The sequence below is a fragment of the Bombina bombina genome, chromosome 4, assembly GCF_027579735.1.
Source record: "Bombina bombina isolate aBomBom1 chromosome 4, aBomBom1.pri, whole genome shotgun sequence".
Taxonomy (NCBI): Eukaryota; Metazoa; Chordata; class Amphibia; order Anura; family Bombinatoridae; genus Bombina; species Bombina bombina.
This window is the reverse complement of record NC_069502.1, coordinates 174,824,628-174,852,532: the sequence shown is the minus strand read 5'-3', so window position 1 is coordinate 174,852,532 and position 27,905 is coordinate 174,824,628. Positions and strand designations below refer to the sequence as shown.

At 41.3% G+C, this 27,905-nt stretch overlaps 1 protein-coding gene across 2 annotated transcripts in view; it reads right to left on the bottom strand.

Moving 5' to 3' along the window:
* The window catches only part of KIDINS220 (kinase D interacting substrate 220), a 404,332-nt gene that overhangs the window by 358,812 nt on the left and 17,615 nt on the right, over positions 1-27,905 (bottom strand). For both annotated transcript variants that reach the window (XM_053709711.1, XM_053709712.1), the window contains exon 3: positions 9,720-9,818. In XM_053709711.1, the coding sequence (XP_053565686.1) occupies positions 9,720-9,818 (99 nt within the window). The remainder of the gene's footprint in view (positions 1-9,719; positions 9,819-27,905) is intronic.

The following is a 27,905-nucleotide window of genomic DNA, read 5'->3' as shown; positions in this document are numbered from 1 at the left end:
ACATAAATCACATCTATTTAAATGAGAAGGAACCTTGGCTTCCCCACATACAGAACACAGTCTATCTGGTAGTTCAGACATGTTAAACAGGCATAAACTTGATAACAAAGTACAAAAAACGTTTTAAAATAAAACCGTTACTGTCACTTTAAATTTTAAACTGAACACACTTTATTACTGCAAATGTGAAAAAGTATGAAGGAATTGTTCAAAATTCACCAAAATTTCACCACAGTGTCTTAAAGCCTTAAAAGTATTGCACACCAAATTTGAAAGCTTTAACTCTTAAAATAACGGAACCGGAGCCGTTTTTATATTTAACCCCTTTACAGTCCCTGGTATCTGCTTTGCTGAGACCCAACCAAGCCCAAAGGGGAATACGATACCAAATGACGCCTTCAGAAAGTCTTTTCTGTGTATCAGAGCTCCTCACACATGCATCTGCATGTCATGCTTCCTAAAAACAAGTGCGCAATAGAGGCGCGAAAATGAGGCTCTGCCTATGATTAGGGAAAGCCCCTAGAGGATAAGGTGTCCAATACAGTGCCTGCCGGTTATTTTACATAATTCCCAAGAATAAAATAATTCCTCAAAGCTATGAAGTATAAAATATGATTATATATCAATCGTTTTAGCCCAGAAAATGTCTACAGTCTTAAAAGCCCTTGTGAAGCCCTTTTTTTCTTATGTAATAAAAATGGCTTACCGGATCCCATAGGGAAAATGACAGCTTCCAGCATTACATCGTCTTGTTAGAAATGTGTCATACCTCAAGCAGCAAAAGTCTGCTCACTGTTTCCCCCAACTGAAGTTAATTCCTCTCAACAGTCCTGTGTGGAAACAGCCATCGATTTTAGTAACGGTTGCTAAAATCATTTTCCTCTTACAAACAGAAATCTTCATCACCTTTCTGTTTCAGAGTAAATAGTACATACCAGCACTATTTTAAAATAACAAACTCTTGATTGAATAATAAAAACTACAGTTAAACACCAAAAAACTCTAAGCCATCTCCGTGGAGATGTTGCCTGTACAACGGCAAAGAGAATGACTGGGGAAGGCGGAGCCTAGGAGGGATCATGTGACCAGCTTTGCTGGGCTCTTTGCCATTTCCTGTTGGGGAAGAGAATATCCCACAAGTAAGGATGACGCCGTGGACCGGACACACCTATGTTGGAGAAATTGGACTTATTCTTAGCCTTGAAAGGTTTATCTTGTGGGAGGGCATGGCCCTTTCCCCCAGTGATGACTGAAATAATCTCTTTCAATTCTGACCCAAAAGGGGTCTTACCTTTGAAAGGGGTATTAAGCAATTTTGTCTTGGAAGATACATCCGCCGACCAAGACTTTAGCCAGAGCGCTCTGCGCGCCACAATTGTAAACCCTGAATTTTTTGCCGCTAACCTCGCTAACTGCAAAGCGGCGTCTAAAATAAAGGAATTAGCTAACTTAAGTGCGTAAATTCTGTCCATGACTTCCTCATACGGAGTCTCCCTACTGAGCGACTTTTCCAGTTCCTCGAACCAGAACCACGCCGCTGTAGTGACAGGAATAATGCACGAAATAGGTTGAAGGAGGTAACCTTGCTGTACAAAAATCTTTTTAAGCAAACGCTCCAATTTTTTATCCATAGGATCTTTGAAAGCACAATTGTCCTCAATAGGAATGGTCGTGCGCTTGGCTAGAGTAGAAAACTCCCCCTCGACCTTAGGGACTGTTTGCCATGTGTCCTTCCTGGGGTCGACCATAGGGAACAATTTCTTAAATATAGGAGGAGGGACAAAAGGTATGCCTGGCTTCTCCCACTCCTTATTCACTATGTCCGCCACCCGTTTAGGTATCGGAAAAGCATCAGGGTGCACCGGGACCTCAAGGAACTGTCCATCTTGCACAATTTTTCTGGGTTGACCAGATTGTCACAATCATCCAGAGTAGATAGCACCTCCTTAAGTAATGCGCGGAGATGCTCTAATTTAAATTTAAATGTCACAACATCAGGTTCTGCCTGCTGAGAAATTCTTCCTGTATCAGAAATTTCCCCATCTGACAAACCCTCCCTCACTGCCACTTCAGATTGGTGTGAGGGTATGACAGAAAAATTATCATCAGCGCCCTCCTGCTCTACAGTGTTTAAAACAGAGCAATCGCGCTTTCTCTGAAATGCTGGCATTTTGGATAAAAAATTAGCTATGGAGTTATCCATTACTGCCGTCAATTACTGCATAGTAACAAGCATTGGCGCGCTAGAAGTACTAGAGGTCGCCTGCGCGGGCATAACTGGTATAGACACAGAAGGAGATGATGTAGAACTATGTCTACTTCCTTCATCTGAGGAATCATCCTGGGCAACTTTACAATTTGTGACAGTTCTGTCCTTACTTTGTTTGGACGCAATGGCACAATTATCACACTATATTTGAAGGGGGAACCCCATTGGCTACCATACATACAGAACATGATCTATCTGAAGGTACAGACATGTTAAACAGGCTTAAACTGGTTAATAAAGCACAAAAAACGTTTTAAAACAAAACCGTTACTGTCTCTTTAAATGTTAAACAGGGCACACTTTATTACTGAATATGTGAAAAACTATGAAGGAATTATCCAATCTTTACCAAATTTTCACCACAGTGTCTTAATACATTCAAAGTATTGCACCCCCATTTTCAAGCTGTTAACCGGAGCCGTTTTTAATTTTAACCCCCTTACAGTCCCAGCCACAGCCTTTGCTGCAACTTCACCAATCCCAGGGGGGTATATGATACCAAATGAAGCCTTCTAGGAACGTTTTTAGTGGATTCCAGACCCTCACACATGCAGCTGCATGTACTGAACTCAAAATTAACTGCACAGTAATGGCGCGAAAATGAGGCTCTGCCTACTACAGAGAAAGGCCCTTCCTGACTGGGAAGGTGTCTTAACAAGTGCCTGGTGCTAAAAACGTTCCCCAATGTTATAAAAGTGTGAAATACAACTTCAAACTGCATATAATACTTAAATAAAGCAATCGATTTAGCCCCTAAAAGTGTCTACCAGTTTATAGCCCATAATAAGCCCTTTATTCTGTTTGAGACTAAGAAAATGGCTTACCGATCCCCATGAGGGGAAAATGACAGCCTTCCAGCATTACACAGTCTTGTTAGAAATATGGCTAGTCATACCTTGAGCAGAAGAGCCTGCTAACTGTTTCCCCCAACTGAAGTTACTTCATCTCAACAGTCCTATGTGGAAACAGCACACGATTTTAGTAACTGCTGCTAAAATCATAATCCTCTCACAAACAGAAATCTTCATCTCTTTCTGTTTCAGAGTAAATAGTACATACCAGCACTATTTTAAAATAACAAACTCTTGATAGAAGAATAAAAAACTACAACTAAACACCACAAACTCCTCACCATCCCCGAGGAGATGCTACTTGTTCAGAGCGGCAAGGAGAATGACTGGGGGGGCGGAGCCTGGGAGGGACTATAAGGACAGCTCTTGCTGTGTGCTCTCCTTGCCTTTCCCTGTGGGGGAGGAGAATATCCCACAAGTAATGGATGACACCGTGGACCGGACACACCAATGTTGGAGAAATACCTCCATAGAAATTAATTTAAACAAATAAAGTTTTCAATCAATGTATATAATTGAATTACAAAATAATATTTTTTATGACAGAGTCCCTTTAAAAATAAGACCAGTATTGGTCTGATTACCATATATATTCATATTTCTTCTGTTATGTGTGATCAGTCCACGGGTCATCATTACTTCTGGGATATAACTCCTCCCCAACAGGAAATGCAAGAGGATTCACCCAGCAGAGCTGCATATAGCTCCTCCCCTCTACGTCAGTCCCAGTCATTCTCTTGCACCCAACGACTAGATAGGATGTGTGAGAGGACTATGGTGATTATACTTAGTTTTTATGACTTCAATCAAAAGTTTGTTATTTTAAAATAGCACCGGAGCGTGTTATTACTTCTCTGGCAGAGTTTGAGGAAGAATCTGACAGAGATTTTTTTACTATGATTTTAACCGGAGTCGTTAAGATCATATTGCTGTTCTCGACCATCTGAGGGAGGTAAAGGCTTCAGATCAGGGGACAGCGGGCAGATGAATCTGCATTGAGGTATGTGGCAGTTTTTGTTTTCTGAATGGAATTGATGAGAAAAGCCTGCCATACCGTTAAAATGACATGTATGTATACACTTCAGTATTCTGGGGATGGTATTTCACCGGAACTACTGTGTTAAGGTCACTAATCCTTTTAATAACTATTCTCATGTTAAACGTTTTTGCTGGAATGTAGAATCGTTTACATTGCTGAGGTACTGTGTGAATAAATGTTTGGGCATTATTTTCCACTTGGCAGTTTTTTTGCTTTAATTGTGACAGTTTCGTTTCTCTTCACTGCTGTGTGGGAGAGGGAGGGGCCGTTTTTGGCGCTCTTTGCTACGCATCAAAAAATTCCAGTCAGCTACTTTTATATGTCCTGCATGATCCGGTTCATCTCTGACAGATCTCAGGGGTCTTCAAACTTCTTTGAAGGGAGGTAAATTCTCTCAGCAGAGCTGTGAGAATTCTTATAGTGACTGTGTATAAAAAACGTTGTTTTGTTTTCTTATGTACAAATTTAATTAGTGTTGTTTTTTACTAATGGGAACAAACCTTTGCTAAAAGTTGTGTTGTTTTAAAATTTGATGCAATAACTGTTTTTCAGTTCATTATTTCAACTGTCATTTAATCGTTAGTACCTCTTTGAGGCACAGTACGTTTTTTGCTAAAAAAGATTATAACCAAGTTGTAAGTTTTTTGCTAGTGTGTTAAACATGTCTGACTCAGAGGAAGATATCTGTGTCATTTGTTCCAATGCCAAGGTGGAGCCCAATAGAAATTTATGTACTAACTGTATTGATGCTACTTTAAATAAAAGTCAATCTGTACAATGTGAACAAATTTCACCAAACAGCGAGGGGAGAGTTATGCCGACTAACTCGCCTCACGCGACAGTACCTGCATCTCCCGCCCGGGAGGTGCGTGATATTTTGGCGCCTAGTACATCTGGGCGGCCATTACAGATAACATTACAAGATATGGCTACTGTTATGACTGAAGTTTTGTCTAAATTACCTGAACTAAGAGGCAAGCGTGATCACTCTGGGGTGAGAACAGAGTGCGCTGACAATGCTAGGGCCATGTCTGATACTGCGTCACAGCTCGCAGAGCATGAGGACGGAGAGCTTCATTCTGTGGGTGACGGTTCTGATCCAAACAGATTGGACTCAGATATTTCAAATTTTAAATTTAAATTGGAGAACCTCCGTGTACTACTAGGGGAGGTCTTAGCAGCTCTCAACGATTGTAACACTGTTGCAATACCAGAGAAACTGTGTAGGTTGGATAAATACTTTGCGGTACCGGCGAGTACTGACGTTTTTCCTATACCTAAGAGACTAACTGAAATTGTTACTAAGGAGTGGGATAGACCCGGTGTGCCGTTCTCACCCCCTCCGATATTTAGAAAGATGTTTCCAATAGACGCCACCACTCGGGACTTATGGCAAACGGTCCCCAAGGTGGAGGGAGCAGTTTCTACTTAGCTAAGCGTACCACTATCCCGGTGGAGGATAGCTGTGCTTTCTCAGATCCAATGGATAAAAAATTAGAGGGTTACCTTAAGAAAATGTTTGTTCAACAAGGTTTTATATTACAACCCCTTGCATGTATCGCGCCGATTACGGCTGCGGCAGCATTTTGGATTGAGTCGCTTGAAGAGAACCTTAGTTCCTCTACGCTAGACGACATTACGGACAGGCTTAGAGTCCTTAAACTAGCTAATTCTTTCATTTCGGAGGCCGTAGTACATTTAACCAAACTTACGGCTAAGAACTCAGGATTCGCCATACAGGCACGCAGGGCACTGTGGCTAAAATCCTGGTCAGCTGATGTTACTTCTAAGTCCAAATTACTTAATATACCTTTCAAGGGGCAGTCCTTATTCGGGCCCGGTTTGAAAGAAATTATCGCTGACATTACGGGAGGTAAGGGCCACGCTCTACCTCAAGACAAGGCCAAAGCTAAGGCTAGACAGTCTAATTTTCGTCCCTTTCGGAATTTCAAAACAGGAGCAGCATCAACCTCCACTGCACCAAAACAGGAAGGAGCTGTTGCTCGTTACAGGCAAGGCTGGAAGCCTAACCAGTCCTGGAACAAAAGCAAGCAGGCCAGGAAACCTGCTGCTGCCCCAAAGACAGCATGAACCGAGAGCCCCCGATCCGGGACCGGATCTAGTAGGGGGCAGACTCTCTCTCTTCGCCCAGGCCTGGGCAAGAGATGTTCAGGATCCCTGGGCACTAGAGATCATATCTCAGGGATACCTTCTAGACTTCAAATTATCTCCCCCAAGAGGGAGATTTCATCTGTCAAGGTTGTCAACAAACCAGATAAAGAAAGAAGCGTTTCTACGCTGCGTACAAGATCTGTTAACAATGGGAGTGATCCATCCGGTTCCGTGGTCGGAACAAGGACAAGGGTTCTACTCAAACCTGTTTGTGGTTCCCAAAAAAGAGGGAACTTTCAGGCCAATCTTAGATTTAAAGACTCTAAACAAATTCCTAAGAGTTCCATCGTTCAAAATGGAAACTATTCGGACAATCTTACCCATGATCCAAGAGGGTCAGTACATGACCACAGTGGATTTAAAGGATGCTTACCTTCACATACCGATCCACAAAGATCATCACCGGTATCTAAGGTTTGCCTTCTTAGACAGGCACTACCAGTTTGTAGCTCTTCCATTCGGATTGGCTACGGCTCCAAGAATCTTCACAAAGGTTCTGGGTGCCCTTCTAGCGGTACTAAGACCGCGAGGGATTTCGGTAGCTCCGTACCTAGACGACATTCTAATACAAGCTTCAAGCTTTCAAACTGCCAAGTCTCATACAGAATTAGTTCTGGCATTTCTAAGGTCGCATGGATGGAAAGTGAACGAAAAGAAGAGTTCTCTCTTTCCTCTCACAAGAGTTCCATTCTTGGGGACTCTTATAGATTCTGTAGAAATGAAGATTTACCTGACAGAAGACAGGTTAACAAAACTTCAAAATGCATGCCGCGTCCTTCATTCCATTCAACACCCGTCAGTAGCTCAATGCATGGAGGTGATCGGCTTAATGGTAGCGGCAATGGACATAGTACCTTTTGCACGCCTACACCTCAGACCGCTGCAATTATGCATGCTAAGTCAGTGGAATGGGGATTACTCAGATTTGTCCCCTACTCTGAATCTGAATCAAGAGACCAGAAATTCTCTTCTATGGTGGCTTCATCGGCCACACCTGTCCAGGGGAATGCCATTCAGCAGGCCAGACTGGACAATTGTAACAACAGACGCCAGCCTACTAGGTTGGGGCGCTGTCTGGAATTCTCTGAAGGCTCAGGGACTATGGAATCAGGAGGAGAGTCTCCTTCCAATAAACATTCTGGAATTGAGAGCAGTTCTCAATGCCCTTCTGGCTTGGCCCCAGTTAATAACTCGGGGGTTCATCAGGTTTCAGTCGGACAACATCACGACTGTAGCTTACATCAACCATCAGGGAGGGACAAGAAGCTCCCTAGCAATGATGGAAGTATCAAAGATAATTCGCTGGGCAGAGTCTCACTCTTGCCACCTGTCAGCAATCCACATCCCGGGAGTGGAGAACTGGGAGGCGGATTTCTTGAGTCGCCAGACTCTTCATCCGGGGGAGTGGGAACTTCATCCGGAGGTCTTTGCCCAAATACTTCGACGTTGGGGCAAACCAGACATGGCGTCTCGCCAGAACGCCAAACTTCCTCGCTACGGGTCCAGATCCAGGGATCCGGGAGCAGTTCTGATAGATGCTTTGACAGCACCTTGGAACTTCAGGATGGCTTATGTGTTTCCACCCTTCCCGCTGCTTCCTCGATTGATTGCCAAAATCAAACAGGAGAGAGCATCAGTAATTCTAATAGCACCTGCTTGGCCACGCAGGACTTGGTATGCAGATCTAGTGGACATGTCATCCTGTCCGCCTTGGTCTCTACCTCTAAGACAGGACCTTCTGATACAGGGTCCATTCAAACATCAAAATCTAACTTCTCTGAAGCTGACTGCTTGGAAATTGAACGCTTGATTTTATCAAAACGTGGTTTTTCTGAGTCGGTTATTGATACCCTGATTCAGGCTAGGAAGCCTGTTACCAGAAGGATTTACCATAAAATATGGCGGAAATACCTATACTGGTGCGAATTCCAAAGGTTACTCCTGGAGTAAGGTTAGGATCGCTAGGATATTGTCTTTTCTACAAGAAGGTTTAGAAAAGGGTTTTATCAGCTAGTTCATTAAAGGGACAGATTTCAGCTCTGTCCATCTTGTTACACAGACGTCTGTCAGAAAATCCAGACGTCCAGTCCTTTTGTCAGGCTTTAGCTAGGATCAAGCCTGTGTTTAAAGCTGTTGCTCCACCATGGAGTTTAAACTTAGTTCTTAACATTTTACAGGGTGTTCCGTTTGAACCCCTTCATTCCATTGATATAAAAATGTTATCTTGGAAAGTTCTGTTTTTAATGGCTATTTCCTCGGCTCGAAGAGTCTCTGAGTTATCAGCCTTACATTGTGATTCCCCTTATCTGATTTTTCACTCAGACAAGGTAGTTCTGCGTACTAAACCTGGGTTCTTACCTAAGGTAGTCACTAACAGGAACATCAATCAAGAGATTGTTGTCCCATCCTTGTGTCCAAATCCTTCTTCAAAGAAGGAACGTCTTTTACACAATCTGGATGTAGTTCGTGCCCTCAAGTTCTACTTGCAGGCAACTAAAGATTTTCGCCAAACTTCTTCCTTGTTTGTCGTTTACTCTGGACAGAGGAGAGGTCAAAAGGCTTCTGCTACCTCTCTCTCTTTTTGGCTTCGTAGCATAATACGTTTAGCCTATGAGACTGCTGGACAGCAGCCTCCTGAAAAGAATTACAGCTCACTCCACTAGAGCTGTGGCTTCCACTTGGGCCTTTAAGAATGAGGCCTCTGTTGAACAGATTTGCAAGGCTGCAACTTGGTCTTCGCTTCATACTTTTTCCAAATTTTACAAATTTGACACTTTTGCTTCTTCGGAGGCTATTTTTGGGAGAAAGGTTCTTCAGGCAGTGGTTCCTTCTGATAATGAGCCTGCCTATCCCTCCCGTCATCCGTGTACTTTTGCTTTGGTATTGGTATCCCAGAAGTAATGATGACCCGTGGACTGATCACACATAACAGAAGAAAACATAATTTATGCTTACCTGATAAATTCCTTTCTTCTGTTGTGTGATCAGTCCACGGCCCGCCCTGTTTTAAGGCAGGTAAATATCTTTTAAATTATACTCCAGTCACCACTTCACCCTTGGTTACTCCTTTCTCGTTGTTTCTTGGTCGAATGACTGGGACTGACGTAGAGGGGAGGAGCTATATGCAGCTCTGCTGGGTGAATCCTCTTGCATTTCCTGTTGGGGAGGAGTTATATCCCAGAAGTAATGATGACCCGTGGACTGATCACACAACAGAAGAAAGGAATTTATCAGGTAAGCATAAATTATGTTTTTTTTAATAAATTTGCATCATTCTCCTTTCTAACATTATACACAGTTATTGGACACTCTAAATTAAAAGTATTTTTATGTTATATGTTCCCTTTAGTGAAGTGCTGGCTAATGTATCAATATTAAAAATACTTACAACATCTTCAAGGTTACAGTTAGCTCTCTTTCTGAGGAGTTCTTGAACAATTTCCAGGTTCCCTTGCTCAGCTGCCAGCATCAATGCAGTTTGTCCATTCTGTAAGAAAATGAACAGATGTTTGTAATTGGCAGACTATATATATACAACGGTTTATGTGAAGAAGAGAAACTAAAGGGGCATAGCAATGCATTAATACTCTATTGGTTAGAGCATTTCACTAATGCACTTGAAAACTATGGGATATATTCTAACCCTTTAGAAAATCTTAGAATTTTTTTTTATGCAAAAGTCACTAGCTTTTCTAAAGGATTTGAATGTATCTTTTTATGAGTACTCCCAGCATAGGGGTTAAATACAAACTTGAAATTGGACAGTAAACACTTTAGATTTGAATATAAAATGTCTAGTTATGTATAGTAAAACAAGTTTTATATATATATATATATATATATATATATATATATATATATATATATATATATATAATATATATATATATATATATATATATATATAAAAATATATAAAAAGGCAGGCACTCTCACTTAATGGTCAGTTACCAGGGTGTCCAGCTTGGAAAATTATATACAGAAGTTGTGGTAGGGAAGCGGCACTCACTGGAAATCTACGGTGACGTTTTGGGGTCGCAAGCCCCCTTCCTCAGACAGTGCAAAAGTAAAACAACACACTTAAATTGCATGTATAATCAATTATGCAAAGACTCAAAATGTGAACAAACAATTGAGCATTGAAACATACCCCTCTGTGCAGTTAGAAAACTGTAACAGTTTGAATCCTGAACCACTTCCGGTTTACTCTCCCATGTGATCTGACCCCTGGGTTACCATAGCGATCATGATAAACAAAAACATAAAATTATGCTTCCCTGATAATTTCCTTTTCTTCTGATGAAAAGAGTCCACAGCTGCATTCATTACTTTTGAGAAATAAGAACCTGGCCACCAGGAGGAGGCAAAGACACCCCAGCCAAAGGCTTAAATACTCCTCCCACTCCCCTCATCCCCCAGTCATTCTGCAGAGGAACAAAGAACAGTAGAAGAAATATCAGGGTGAAAGGTGCCAGAAGAATATAAGGACGCCCCACATAAAATGACGGGTGGGGAGCTGTGGACTCTTTCATAAGAAAAGGAAATTATCAGGTAAGGCAAAATTTATGTTTTTCTTCTTAAATGGATAGAGTCCACAGCTGCATTCATTACTTTTGGAAAGACAATACCCAAACTATAGAGGACACTGAATGCCAAGACGGGAGGGTAAAATAGGCGGCCCAAACTGAGGGCACCAGGCCTGAACCTCTACCCAATAAAAAACCCTGTTTCGTCTGAAGCCGAGAAAATTTTAAGAGGAAAATCCCCAATGACACTGACTCGCAGTTAGTCCAGAAGCCAAAGTAGAGACCACAAACGGACTCGACTGAGCCAACAGTCCTCCAGGAGACACCGTCGCCCAACACACGGTCCCCCACTGCTCACAGCCCCACAAATAAAGGGGGACACAGCTGAAACCCCCAAGGGAACAAGCAAAGGAGAACCAAGGAAACCGAAAGGTCCCCTAATACAAAAAAGAACACCTCCAATGAGTGAGTCCAGCTCACAGGAGACCCAAAGGGGACCAAAACAAGGAAAGGAGGCCTTCCTATACCAAGCGAAACCTGGGATAAGACCAGGCACAGAGACAGAACAGACGTCTCTCCAACATCCTGCAAGCACGGAATGCAACTGAAGAGGCAAAGTGCTCCCAGTGTCCGACCATAGAATACCAAGGCATTCGACCATGAAAAAGTGTGTAATACACGCAGGTGAAAAACCCCAAGTTTGAGAACACAGAGTCCATAACAGGACGACACAGAGGGTACTTGCGAGGAAGAAGCAGTCAAGCAAGAAACAGACTGCAAAAGCATCCCCTGGACAGAGGGCACGCTCCAGGCACCCTAAGTCGTCAGACCTACACACAGGTCACTAAAATGGGAAACACAAAACCTCAATCGAGGCCCCTGAGAAGGAGAGTATACCCTCAAAACCCGAAGGAAGAGTAAACCCTCTGCTGAAATCAATTGGAAGAAGTTGAAAGGAAAATCTATATCTTAGCAGACTGAGCTAACAGGATAGACTCAACGAGCTCACGCATCCAGAGGAGACTGCGACCCGAACGCAGCGCCTTAGACCACCCGGCCATCCTGACCTGCAGACCCACACCAAGCCTCAGGGATCCAAGACAGGGTAACAAAAAAATCCCGAAACAGGTACAGGAACGAGCGTAAGGATAGCACAGCCAAGTACAACCGGACTCTGAAAACAGACAACAAGGCCATAGACCTAAGGATCTATCAAAATAAAGGCCCAATAAGTCTGACTTGGAGCCAGCAAGACCCCGGGGGGAACCAATCCCACCTTTCCGCCTCCCATCCAGGAGAAGCCCCAAGCAAGGAATCCATCTCCATAGGGAGGAGAATATCCCCTAAAGTAAAGGGATGATGCCGGAAGGGGCAACAACTCCGGCAAGGCCCAAAACCACCGGCTAATGGAAGATAAATTTTCAACACAGATGTCCTAGAAAAGGACCCCCCTACAAATAGCATGCCAAGCAGAGGCGCAGCCAACCCATTCGCCTGCAGAACAGGGAATCCACGGGAACGCTGGCAAGCTGACCAGGCGAATGCAACCCTAAGGCGCACCAGAAATTAGACATCCAGCGCCAGCAGCTGGGTATGAACCACCAACCCTTGAGGCGCAAGCCACACAGTTATCACTAGATGACATGGGCTACTCTTGTGGCAAAGAGTAAAAAATACTCCGAAAACCTGGCCAACCATGACCAGGTCAGGTAGATGGAGTAAGGACATAGCCCAAGTTCCCACAACCGTGGAACACCCTGACCAGCCCTGAGACCCAAGATTCAAAACCACCCAAAAACTGGGTCAGGAAAAAAGGCCAAGCGAAGCTTCAGCAACCGGAAGTCTCAGGAAGAAAAACAGGTTCGGGCACCTAATAGTTCAGGCAAACCTTACCCTAGAACTAAACACCCCAACTTGGCCAAAAAGCCAGACACAAGGGATATGGATGCATATTCAGAGAATCCGGATAGCGAGAAGAACTCGAAAGCCCCGACCAAAATGAAGGGAAACACCCTTATTTTAAAGTCCAACGCTCCAAGAAGTAAGGCTAGAAGTCGTATCAAGATACTTCTCAAAGCCTCAGGACAACCAAGCGATACCTAAAGGTCAAAAAAATCCTACTAACAGGACTAGTCTCTCCTATCACCCTCCGCACAAGCAGAGGACACAAAGAAGAGAAAGGCACGAAGTCTACCGAGCTCCGGAAAACCCCCAAGCAAAAGAAAGTCCCCACAGGGAACAAACCATCACCCGGAAACACAGATCCCTAAAAGGAGATCCAACTCACCCGGAGACAATGGAAGAAGACCCAAAGGTCTCTTATAACTCAGACAGACAGTACACATCAAAGAGTAAGAGCTGCATCTAGATACACTATAACAGCTTACGCGTACACCTGCAAGGTGTGAAAGAGCTGCAACTGGTTTCAAACTGCAAAACTTCCGGATGCTAGACAGCTATCCTGTACAAGACATTGATTCAAGCCTAAAAGGACAAATCCAGAGGCCTAAAAAATGAAGGCTAAACCGCTCAAACTGCGGTAAGTGGGCTTTAAGCCCTCCAACCCTCCACCAAAAGGGGGAGGCTCTAAGTTCTGATGAAATCAGATGTCAGATAAAGTGACGCAGCAGGAAAAATCCCCTACATGGCCATCTTTGACTGAAGGCTATAAGGACTGAAACAATCCTTCCCGCCTCGCGGGACCCACAGGTCCTTTCGAATGCTTAGTTGAACTGAAAAACAATGATAACCTGAGCACTCGGCGCTTCTACCGAACCAGCCTAGCAGAACAGCGCCACGTGTCTGAACAAGCCGCAAGACCGAACAAACCTGACAGGGGCCAGCCTGCACCTAGGGGTCCTAACCGCAAGCTGCAAAACTCTCCCTCATAGGGGTAAAAAACAGACATATTTAGACAATAGGACTAACATGTCCAAAACAACTTCCCGAAGAAGCTATAAAGAGTATCAATCCCAGAAGGTTCCCGAAGGAAACAAAAACAAATAAAAGACATCCCATCAGATATAAATAAAATATAAGGGCAACCCGGAGGTTAACCCTCAAAAAAGACACAGGCCTACCCGCATGACCAGCCAAATGGAGCCCTATCTTTCAAAAACTGGGGAAAGATCTCAAACAAATGACAATCAGGAGATTACCTCATCCCCAAATGTCTAATGAGGTGCACCATTCGAATTAGCAGACTGAAAATCCCTGTATCTGGCAATACGCAAAGGCGTGAAATCCTATAACGAAAGGCACAACACTCAGGAACAGTTACACACCCGGGGAACTGTAGAGGGCCCTTCCCAAGGCGTAAGGCCCGGTATAATAGGGCACGAGCACATTCTCAAATAAACGTCTGGACTTTGCAGACGAACAATCTCCAACATTATGTGATAGCGAAAACTTGCTGCAACACCTCCGGGGGTGGAACACCTCCACCCTGCATGGAGGGAATCAGAAACTGGGTTACCCGCATGTGTAGAAGTATGAATTGGTAGGGAACTCGCCTCTCGGAGGACATGGACCCCCAGAGGCGGATGGCTCAGCAGACCCTTGATCCCCGAGGCCCGAGGACAAGGCGCTCTAAAAATGCATATAACGGAACAAAACTGGTCGACATGTGTCAACGAGGCCAAATCCGGATTTTGTCAGCGGACACAGAATCTAAATCTGAAATCAAAATAGTCTCGGTATCAGAATCCTCCGTAACTGAATCTGAAACGAGCACAGTCTCAGCATCAGAATCCTCCATAACTTGGATAGAGGAAATATCAATATGGACTTTAAAGGACCATTCAATACAGTAGATTTGCATAATCAACACATGCATGATAAGCAGACTAAGTGCTATTGCATCGTGCTTAACTGTCAAATGAGTAGTAGATTTTTTTAAATAAATTGCAAAGTTATGGTCTATTTCCACTCCCCCTATAATCATGTGACAGCCATCAGCCAATCACTAATGCATATACGTATATGCTGTGAACTCTTGCACATGCTCAGTAGGAGCTGGGTGATTCAAAAAGTGTAAATATTAAAAGAAGTGTGCACAGTATTGTTTAATGGAAGTAAATTGGAAAGTTGTTTAAAATTTGATATGCTGTATCTGATTCATGGAATGTTTTATTTTGACTTAAAGGGGATATGACACCCACATTTTTCTTTCATGATTTAGAAAGAGAATGCAATTGTTAAACATCTTTCTAATTTACTTATATTAAGCTCATTTGTTTTATTCTCTTGATATTCTGAGCTTCATGCAGCTGCTGATTGGTTTGCTGCACATAGAGGCCTTTGTGTGATTGGATTTGGCTCAGCTATGTGCATTGCTTTTTCTTTCAACTAAGGATATCTAAAAAATGAAGCAAAATAAATAATAGAAAGTAAATTGTAATGTTGTTTAAATTTCTATTCTCTATCTGAATCATGAAAGAAAGATTTTGGGTTTAGTGGCCCTTTTAAGTATGAAAACAAAAAACGGCACCTGACACCCACAATGGCTGGGGCCCTACACCACCTCCTTTGACCAGACCCCTGCGAACTAGAATATCTCCTTCACCACCACGGTCCAGGAATGCGGGGAAATGGGGAACGTAACGGAACCAAGCCCGAACACAAGGTGAACCGAACAGTCCAAAAAAAGCACGCCCAACCAAAAGGCTGCGTTAATTCCAAAGGCCTCAATGTTCCAACCACGAGCCCATAAACATCACACATAAGCAGATTGAATCACATTACAAACATGATTATAAACTGTTCAATAACCCCCCTCAGGAGATATTAACCCTTGATTCCAAGATACTAACAGAGACTCACTGAGACCCTCACTGAGACCCTTATGTCATATAGTTAGACCCGCAAAGGTGTAGTAACCTCTCAGGAAAACATTCACATTACAGTACATTGACGACAAAGTAAAATGAAATGAGCTTACCGGAATCTATGCCGTGGAACAGGAACACGGCCTTTCAAGTGTGACAAATAGTGGCATCGCCTCCGCCATGTACTTGAGAGAAGAAAGCAGGCAGCGGAGCAAAGTTCGACAACGCAGATTGCTTGAGGAGCTGTTAATATGAGAAAGACTCTCCCTGCATCTCCGGACTCTAACTTTCATCCAGGCCCTCACTGAGAGACTGACAGGACTACTTAAAACTCCTGTCCCATGCCAAAGAGTACTACCCTCCATAAGAGACAAAAAAAAAAAATTCTGACATGTCTCTGCCAACCTCCTGGGACGAAAGGCAAAGAATGACTGTGGGATGAGTAGAGTGGGAGGAGTATTTAAGCCTTTGGCTGGGGTGTCTTTGCCTCCTCCTGGTGGCCAGGTTCTTATTTCCCAAAAGTAATGAATGCAGCTGTGGACTCTTTCCATTTAAGAAGAAAAACTATTATACACATAACATTGAGACACTATGTTACATTTAGTCAGTGATTAGAGTGCTGAAACAGATTGTGATACAATGTGGATGGGTGATATTAACAAGTAACAAAAAAAAAAAAGGGACTATAAAAAGCGCACAAGCGCTAAATCAAAATAATATTTGAAAAAGCTGTTAATCTTACTTTGTAGCAGCGGCACTGGCAGCGACGTGTATTAGGCTATATGATCTGTTAAAGAATCAGATTTCTAATGCAGGGTCTTTGCCCTTTCCATAGTAATGCCTATTGGTAAATTCAATCACTATAGTCAGAATGAGGCACCAATGCATCTAAAAAGGAACACTAATATCAGCCAATTGATACATCTAACCTCTTTTAAAATATAAACACAGTAGTTAGTGCGGATGAGAAAGGACAATTATTGACAAGTTTGTCTAAATCAGTGTGTTTGTGCTAAAGTATAGCTACATTCGAATGGAAAAATAAAGCATAGATCCCAAATTCTATTACCACAGCATGTGATCGGAGTAAGGTTAATCACATAGTTTAGTGCATGTTCATTAAAACAATCAAAAAATATTTTTTGGGAATCAAACTCTTAGGAAATGTTCTTAATAAGGTAATACAGGGGAGTTGCAGAATTATTAGGCAGAGTTGTATTTTATGGAGGATTAATTTTATTATTGTAACAACAACCATGTTCTCAATTAACCCAAAAAACTCATTAATATCAAAGCTGAATAGTTTTGGAAGTAGTTTTTAGTTATAGCTATTTTAGGGGGATATCTGTGTGTGCAGGTGACTATTACTGTGCATAATTATTAGGCAACTTAACAAAAAAACAAATATATACCCATTTCAATTATTTATTTTTACCAGTGAAACCAATATAACATCTCAACATTCACAAATATACATTTCTGACATTCAAAAACAAAACAAAAACAAATCAGTGACCAATATAGCCACCTTTCTTTGCAAGGACACTCAAAAGCCTGCCATCCATGGATTCTGTCAGTGTTTTGATCTGTTCACCATCAACATTGCGTGCAGCAGCAACCACAGCCTCCCAGATACTGTTCAGAGAGGTGTACTGTTTTCCCTCCTTGTAAATCTCACATTTGATGATGGACCACAGGTTCTCAATGGGGTCCAGATCAGGTGAACAAGGAGGCCATGTCATTAGATTTTCTTCTTTTATACCCTTTCTTGCCAGCCACGCTGTGGAGTACTTGGACGCGTGTGATGGAGCATTGTCTTGCATGAAAATCATGTTTTTCTTGAAGGATGCAGACTTCTTCCTGTACCACTGCTTGAAGAAGGTGTCTTCCAGAAACTGGCAGTAGGACTGGGAGTTGAGCTTGACTCCATCCTCAACCCGAAAAGGCCCCACAAGCTCATCTTTGATGATACCAGCCCAAACCAGTTCTCCACCTCCACCTTGCTGGCATCTGAGTCGGACTGGAGCTCTCTGCCCTTTACCAATCCAGCCACGGGCCCATCCATCTGGCCCATCAAGACTCACTCTCATTTCATCAGTCCATAAAACCTTAGAAAAATCAGTCTTGAGATATTTCTTGGCCCAGTCTTGACGTTTCAGCTTGTGTGTCTTGTTCAGTGGTGGTCGTCTTTCAGCCTTTCTTACCTTGGCCATGTCTCTGAGTATTGCACACCTTGTGCTTTTGGGCACTCCAGTGATGTTGCAGCTCTGAAATATGGCCAAACTGGTGGGCAAGTGGCATCTGGCAGCTGCACCTTTGACTTTTCTCAGTTCATGTGCAGTTATTTTGCGCCTTGGGTTTTTCCACACGCTTCTTGCGACCCTGTTGACTATTTTGAATGAAACGCTTGATTGTTCGATGATCACGCTTCAGAAGCTTTGCAATTTTAAGAGTGCTGCATCCCTCTGCAAGATATCTCACTATATTTTGACTTTTCTGAGCCTGTCAAGTCCTTCTTTTGACCCATTTTGCCAAAGGAAAGGAAGTTGCCTAATAAATATGCACACCTGATATAGGGTGTTGATGTCATTAGACCACACCCCTTCTCATTACAGAGATGCACATCACCTAATATGCCTTAATTGTAGTAGGCTTTTCAAGCCTATACAGCTTGGAGTAAGACCACTTCATAAAGAGCATGATGTGGGGCCAAAATACTCATTTGCCTAATAATTCTGCACTCCCTTACAGTCCTAATTATCATCTTGGTGTGGAAACATTAGAACGAACAAGAAATACATAATTAAACATGAATAGACTTATCTCATTGATATAGATGCTATGCACAGTTGCTTTGTAATAGAGGATACAAAAATAGACCAAACCTGTACTGGGGAAGCTGCAGAGCTAAAACCCTGAGATGAATCAGATGTATTAACCCTGGAGCACATCGATAAAATCTATCATAGGTGATAGAAGGAAACCCTGGTCTAGGGTGTTGTATCCCTTTAATTAAAAGGCAAACATATTATAAGAAACAGTGCCACTCTAGCATCGTTTTTAAACCCTTTGGGTAGAGTGTGTCCAGTTTGTGAGTCCATCTGGATTCAATTTGGAGGAGTTTTTTGTCCCTGTTGTCTGCTCGTTTTGCAGAAGGGACATGGTCAATTATCATGGTTTTCAGTTGGGAAACTGTGTGTCCCATTTCCGCAACATGTCTAGCAACTGGCTGATCAGAAGTGCCTTTGTCCAGGGCTGCCCTTATTGCAGAACAATGAGTCACCATTCTTGTTCTCAAGGTGTCACAAGTCTTTCCCACATGAAAAAAAATCCACATGCACAAATAATGATGTAGATTATGTAAGTAGTGGGTGCAAGGGACATAATGTTTAATCACAATTTGTTTGTATGGGGGATAGGTGGGAACTATTTTTCCAAGGATTAGCTGTTACAGGTAGTGCAGGGCTCACACAATCGGTAGCAATCCTGGTTTTCTTTACAGGTAACCATGTTTCTTTGTGTTATTCTGTTGTCCATGTCTGGTCTCCGAAAACCTACAAGTGGTGGGTCATAGTCCCGCCAAACGGTAGATTAGGATCAGTTTTATAATGTCCCAATGTTTTCGTGTGAGAGGTGGGAACCTATTAGTTGTTGGTCCGGATAGTACGTTGTGACTAACCTCCAGTGACTAACCTCCAGACTATAGACACTTCAGGTGACAGTTCTGACCCTGACACTGCTACTAGAGCCTCCCCATTCCACCTACTAATTAGAACTGTCTCTAATTACTGCTAATTTTAATCAGGGCATTACAACTAGGTCAAAAAAACTTACAGCGAGGACAAGGCCACACATACTGAGGGGGAGGCATACGACACAGACCTCCCTCGATCAGAGGTAAATCCCACGATAGTAATGAATTTGAGCGCTCATCAGCTCTCTCCTGTTGAGAAGTTATTTAACAAGGGCCTAACGTTTGTACCCACCATGAAAATCAAATGACTTTGACATCCTTATAGACATCAATAAATTCCACCAGTACTTTAAAACTAAAATAATTTTTTACAGACCAGCCTTGACCAATTACATAAATCCTCTAAAAACCTAAAAGTATCTTTCGACCCTGTTTCTAACAATCACAGTATCAAAACCTTCATATGTCTAATCACTAACGACCTACATGAGAGTATACACAAAGATACTACACCTATGTTTGAAAATCTGACCAGATTGAGAATAACTAGCACTGGATTCATTACAAAATGAACCCAAATATTGTCATATGTTGAAGCTGACAAGGGGGTCGCAATAGTGCTTCTGAGGACTATCCCCAATATTAAACTGAAATCATTAGATAATTAAGAATGATAAAACTACTTATCCTAAAGCTTTAATGCCAATCCGACCATGATATTTAAATCTCAGATTGATAACACCATTGTCTTATTCTTTGAATTAGAATATATCAGTATAGATGTAAAGGGTATTTTGTTACTGGTACTTCCAATTATACCAAATTTATAATACCTCAGCCCAAAATCCACAAAGATGCTCACAATCCACCAGGCCGCCCAATAGTTTCGGCCAGGGGCACACTGCTACAGCCAATTGCCCAATAAGGTTTGACTCTTACAACCATTTGTTCTACATATGCCATCTTACATTCGTGATCTGGTCAATTAAATCTCCAAGCTCAATGCCTTAAAGAGATAGTATACACTCATTTTCATATAACTGCATGTAATAGACACAACATATAAAGAATAAGATGCACAGATAACGATATAAAATACCAGTATAAAACTGTTTAAAAACTTACTTAGAAGCTTTCAGTTTAGCTCTGTTGAAAAGGGAGTGGGAAAGCCCACTGCAAGTTGGAAATAAGACACTCCCCCTTCTTTTGCATATGAAAAGACCCTTTACACAAACAGGAGCAAGCTGGAGAAGGTAGCTGACGGTATTCATATAAAACTTTGGGGCTTGGTTAGGAGTCTGAAAATCAGAGCAATGTTCTTTAAAAATAAGCAAAATTATAAATTTTTTAATAAAACAAACTTTATGGGCTTTATAAATAGATCATCTACAAAACATTTATGCAAAGAAAAAATGTGTATAATGGCCCTTTAAATAATATCAATGCACAAGATATTCTTGTCACTTTGGATGTAAAAAATCTCTACACCTGCATACCACATAATGAAGGATGTGCTGCTGTACTTGTCCAGCTTTTGAAATATCCCTACATTGGACCGACAACTGATGTAATTTGTGAATTATTACACTTATGTTTGAATTTAAATTACTTCACATTTGAAAACAACTACTACTTACATAGCAGGAACTGCCATGGGATCTAATATAGCACCATGCTATGCAAATCTGTTTGTGGCCCAATTTGAAGAGAATAATAAACTTCTGGATACACCAGAAATATTAGCTTTCTATCGCTATATCGAGGATATTTTCCTAATTTGGCAGGGGGAGGAATCTGCTCTATAAAAATTAGGGTTGCACCGATACCATTTCTTTATGACCGAGTACAAGTACCGATACTTGTTTTCAAATACTCGCCGATACCAATTACCGATACTTTTTTTTTAATGTCATGTAACAGTTTACCAAGCACAGATTATTTAAGATTCCTTCTTTATAATTATAAAGGACTGTAATTCAAAAGACATTATGGAATAATAAAACAGTTTTATTTGTCACAAAGTTCACTGAACATGTTTATAAATAAAAAAATATTACAATAAAATATTAAATTTAAAGGGGTGATGCAATTGGGTTGTAGGGTTGTTATATAACATCAATCTGACATTTGTATGGAGGTTCGACTCTAAGTTGAACAGTCTTTCACTTTCCACACTACTGCATGGGGCAGAAAGATATTTTTGGGCCATTTTAGCCAGAGCTGGAAATCTGTTTATTAACTGCCCAGTACTTAAGGGGTTTGTCTGAACAAGGTACAGTGATCTCTCCTACAATAATACAAATAACAGCAATTTGTATTGGCAGAGCAGTAGTAAACAATTTTTAGTTTAGTCTCCACTCCAGTTTAAAATGAAATGGGAACATGCAGTTTGAAAAAACGCCACAAGATAGCATATGGGTAGGAAGTGGAGGTATCGGTTTAAGTATCGGTGCATTTGCACGAGTACAAGTACTCATGCAAATAGTTGGTATCGGTACCGATACTAGTATCGGTATCGGTGCAACCCTAATAAAAATGGTTTGAGAACCTTAATGCACTACCAAGCCCTTTAAAATTTATTCTACAGCTTGACAAACAACAGATTGATTTTCTGGACATTAGAAACTTTAAAAAAAAAAAAAAAAAAAAAAAAAGGTAAACTTAGCACCACTCTGTACAGAAAGCCTACAGACAGGAATTCAATCCTCCACGGCAGAAGTTGCCATTCTCCAGCACTTCTACGTGCTTTCCCAAAGGCACAGTTTGATTGAGTAATTAGGAACAATACTTTGGATGATACTAAACTAATTCAGATCAATGAAATGGAACAAAGATTTAAAGGAACAGTCAACACAAAAATAGTTTTAACATGTATCAATTAAGTTGCCCTAGATAATTTTTTTCAAAATATATGCCAGTTTTTAAAGATAATCTGTTTTCCAGTTCAATCACTTACTTTCCCCCCTGCTTCCGTTTTAAAATGTCCGTGTAGCTCCGCCCCTTTTTCATCATCCGTGACATCATAAAAATCCTGTGTTCACTCTAATTGTTCTAAATTACTCGTAACCCGTTTTTCACGCATGCGCAATGCGCCTATTGTTCTCTGGACACTTTCTTTCCATTGCTTTGGTGTCAGTGTTGTGTAGGGGCCACATTAGAGCTAGCATTGATAATGTTTTTTGTTTATTGTAAATCAGGTTGCAATATTTTGGGGACAGAACACAAGGCATGGTCCTTAGATTGAACTATATAGGGGCACATATTCATTAGTTTGTGCTATATTTGTGAAGGAGCACATCGGTATTTAGGGGTCAGCATCATTGACTAGAGCTCAGTAGTTGGGGCACTCAGTCTAATGCAACATTATTGGCTAAAGGAAATACTCCGGTTGGCATTATTGGAGAGGTGGCAGGCTGGGAACCTGAAAGTTATCTCTAAAATCTGCTTCTGTTCTGTTTGCTTTTACTCTGATTCACAAGGAAACAGGTCTTTCACTTTGGACTTCTTTTTAATGTAGAACTTTTGATCATCATATAAACCAATGAGTCCATTATTCTAGTCTTTTTTTATAAGAATAATGGAATCATTGGTTTCACTTTCAGTTACTAGCTGTGAAGCTGACAGATCACAGGACAGCGTACTAGCCTGGTACCATCTGTGTATCAGAGCGATGACATTTACAGCTGTCTATAGCCCAGATCACCGGCATCTGAATTTACATAGCACAAATTGCTGATATAGATAATAAGAGATTACAAATATTGCTGTCTTTATGGTTTCCCATGCCCAATAAAAAACATTTTTTATCTCCCAATTACTAACAAAGAATAATGCCCATCCCAGCCTGCCACCTCTCCAATAATCCCAACTGGAGGATTTCCTTTAGTCAATAATGTTGCATTAGACTGAGTGCCCAAACTACTGAGATCTAGTCCAGGATGCTGACCCCTAAATATCGATGTGCTCCTTCACAAATATAGCACAAACTAATGAAGGTAATATGTGCCCCTATATAGTTCAATCTAAGGACCGTGCCTTGTGTCCTGTCCCCAAAATATTGAAACCTGATTTCCAATAAACAAAAAACATTAACAATGCTAGCTCTAATTTGTCCCCTACACAACACTGACACCAAAGCAATGGAAAGAAAGTGTCCAGAGTACAATAGGCGCATTGCGCATCCGCGAAAAACGGGTTACGAGTAACTTAGAACAATTAGAGTGAACACAGGATTTTCATGATGTCACGGATGACAAAAAAGGGGCGGAGCTACATGGACATTTTAAACGGCAGCAGGGGGAAAAGTAAGTGATTTAACTGGAAAACGGGTTATCTTCAAAAACTGGCATATATTTTGAAAAAACGATCTTGGCCAACTTTATTGATACATGTTAAAACTACTTTTGTGTTTACTGTCCTTTAAACAGAGGGGCTATGGAGCAAGATTGCTGAAACATTCCAATAAAAAAGCAGTGGAAGGAGGGCGGAGCCAACTGTGGATCAGAGAAGATGCATTTAGATAGAGCTCTGCATAAAATTTATAAAAAAAACAGTGTTTAAAATTTCCAAAATACTGCAAAGTAATGTAAAAAGCCTTAACATATACTCTGGAATACATCAAGACACTCTGGTGTCAATTAGCTAAGCTGTGAAATGAATCGGAAGAGACAGACGCAGATACACCAGCTAAGGCATTGGGAAAGACCGCGGCTACGGCCTGCTACGGAAGAAACACTTTGGCGGACAGCTCCTAGGACCTCAGGCACTATACTCCTAAACGGCACCTAATCAATCTTTGCTCTCAAGGGGAACGATCAGTGGGACTCCAACAGTGGTTACACTGATACCGCCTTGATCTGCACTAAACATGAAGGATCCCCACACGACTATACTAACCCTCTTTCGGGACTATGATCGCTGGCTGATGGGCAGATTGGATCGACTTTTAATGGCTATCGATCCCCAATGTGCGGAGAAGGGGGACATTGAACTGTGTGAGCTGAAGCCTACAGATTCCACTACGAAAAGGATCCCTAAGTAAATCCAAACTGAGGTTCGCACAGCGGATTCCGTAACCGGAGACAGCTTATCCTCCAGAGTCCGCCCTGGCTTGCGGGAGCAGCAGTTACTCACTATACCCCTCTGTTCCGGGAAATGTGGCTGATGATCGGAAGCTAGGTGAGACCTCAATGCACCTGCAGGAGGGAATAGATGTGGTGAACACTGTAGATGAAGTCCCTGCGGTGTTGTAAGAAGGTGTCATGGCCCAGCCCGAACAGGAGACTACAACTTCTGGGGTACACTACCTTGCCAGGTGGACATTCTTTTTACACAGCCTGGGTTTGAAATGCAGCTGTTTTACTAAGCACACTCCTGTGCGGACATATCTGGATCCTGGAGAAACTGGCCGCACTACTATTAAAGTCGGAGTTGGATGACTGATTTGCTGTGGCAGCGAATGCCAAATGCTTTAGCATGCAGCCAGATTCTTATATACTCCGAATTAAGAATGTCTGTACTGAAGCAGTAGAGGTGTGTGGTATGTAATTTCTGCAGCAAACGCCAAATTCAGCCAGATGACTTTGCCCTGTAACTGCAGTTTTACATGACGACCATGAGGTCTGAATTTACAGTTTCAGCGTTAAGACCGTCTTGCTTTATGGCCTCAGCAATCTTAAAGTACTCTAGTTCAACGGAGATGTGAGACTTTTTATCCTAATTGCCTATTTGACTACCTTTGGTCTAAACATGTAATTGTTATGTTTCCCTTTTATTTGGAAAAGTACTACTATTTGCCCTTAGACCTTTCTTGTTAGTTATTATAAGACAGAGCAATATTTCAAGTTCTTGCAGAGCTCTATGAAACAGGAGAAAATCTCAGCATGACAAGTTACTATGGGTTCATTGGGGGTTCTGCGAGGATGTCTACCATTTTATAGTTGAAAGCCTATAACACATTGCCTCACAGATAAATGATTAACTTTAGTGCGGGTAATTTCCTATGAGCATACTTCAAGAGCCTATAATATGTTTTAGTTAATGTTTCTGATGTCTCTCTATTTAGCTGCACACACTGATCTATGAACCCTCACCTAGCTGAGCACATAGCCTTAATTGAGACAGGCCCCAGGGTTTATATATTTACGCAGATGGATTCCTAATAGCTCCCAGCCCTTCCCTATGGTGTACTTGTGAGTTTAATTGAGCAGCCCCGCAGCCCCGTAACTGAGTGTGACATTAACTTACTCTATAACTATATGGTATAACTAACTAAGAGTATAGTTTTCTAGTACTCATAGCACACAAATCTACACAGATTGCTTTATACTCCAGCATAGGGATATGGACTCAGAGACCAATCGGTCGTGCATATTAACTGTGTACTATTTGCTATTCTGTGTTATAGGTTTATTATTTAGTTAAAGGGCCATGATACCCACATTTTTTCTTTCATGATTTAGAAAGAGAATGCATTTTTAAACATATTTCTAATTTACTTCTATTATCTAATTTGTTTTATTCTCTTGATATTCTTTGCTGAAAAACATATCTAGATATGCTCAGTAGCTGCTGATTGGTTGCTGCACATAGAAGTCTCATGTGATTGGCTCACCCATGTGCATTGCTTTTTCTTCAAATAAGGATATCTCAAAAATGAAGCAAAATAAATAATAGAAGTAAATTGTAATGTTGTTTAAATTTGTATTCTCTATCTGAATCCTGAAAGAAAGATTTTGGGTTTAGTGGCCCTTTAAGACAATTTTTTTTTTTGGTAGATTGCCTCCATCACATAGAACCGTGAGTTTCACTTAACCACTACCCTCGCGATCAGTTTTAAATGATGTTAAGTTACTATATTAATATTCTATGTTTTTTGGTGTGATTCCAGGGTTGTTTAACGTGTTAGATATGTTAATTAGCAACATAAAGGACATGATATTATTGACCTACCCTCCGCCCCCCACCACTCTTGTGCGGTCAGGGTTAAATCCTTTCTCCTCCGCACACCTTTTTGACAGAGTATAGTAGTCTCTGTCCAACCCACAGAGCCATGACCCAGTCTTTCCCTGCATTTATGTAAAATGGCTCTCGGGGATCCAATACAGGAAATTTAAGTTTGTTCATGATTTCCTGCTTCCCTGAAGTGTACCCATGATAATAGTCTTAATAATGTTTATACTTTTATAACTGCTCAGTGTTAATAGATAACTTGGTTTATATTTCTCTATTTTGATATTGTGTGTTCATTCCATAATTTGTATTTACCCCGTATACGCTGAAACTGCAATTTTTACTATTATCTCCATTAACATGCCCTCAATTGCTTTGTTTAGTTTCTGGTCCCCTGATTGGGCCTGTTTGTCTGAGGAAATTGCGAACCTACAAGATTCAAAAAAATTAGGTGCCTAAAATAAGTCATGTCAGTATAATGTATATTGTGAAGTGTAACCTGTTGATGAGACTGTTGTGTATATTCTATTTTAACCTCAATAAAAAAAAAATAATTAAAAAAAATAAATAAATAAAAAATAAAAAGCAGTGGAAGCTGAAACCAAACAAACCAAGAGGGCACAGAAAAGACTCACTTTTACCACAATGTACTATCCGGACCAACAACTAATAGGTCCACTCTACAAAAACATTGGGATATTATTAAAACTGATCCTAATCTACCGTTTGGGGACTATGACCCACCACTTGTAAGTTTTCGTCGGGGTATTAACCTTAAGGACCAATTGATGAGACCAAACATGGACAACAGAATAACACAAAGAACATGGTTGCCTGTAAAAAAAAAAACAGGATGCTACCGATGTGTGAGCTGCACTACCTGTAACAGCTTAATCCTTGGGAAAAAAGTTCCACTATCCCCATACAAACAAAGAAATTGTGATTAAACATTATGTCACTTGCACCACTACTTACATAATCTACATCATTATTTGTGCATGTGGATTTTTTTATGTGGGAAAGACTTGTGACACCTTGAGAACAAGAATGGTGAATCATCGTTCTCCAATAAGTGCAGTATATATATTTTACATTGTATGTCCATTCATTGAATATTCAGGATTGCCACCATTGTTTTTAATATTTATTTTGTTTTTATATTTCCTGTCTATTTGTACATTTTCAAGTGATCACTATCACCCTCTTTTTTTTACCATTAATTTGTTAGTGTACTTTTCCACTCATTCATGGGTCCATGAAGTATATTTATTGTGATATTATATGCATTGTTTTTAACAGGAGTACATTTATTTTTATAATTTTTGCATTGTGTTTAACTGTCATTTGTGAGAAATCTCTTTTGAGTAAATTAGTTTTTTGACAAGTTTTTCTCTGTTTCCTTAAACCTTAGCCTCCTTAGGGTAGGCGCCTGGGCCCCCCCCCCTTTTTCCTTACTCTTTCTTTTTTGGGTAACCGCTAGGAGTCACCCGCCCCCAGGCACTGTGGTTTTTTTCTGGCGCTTAGGCCAACCCCTAGTTCTAGCCATGATAATTGACCATGTCCCTCCTGCAAAACGA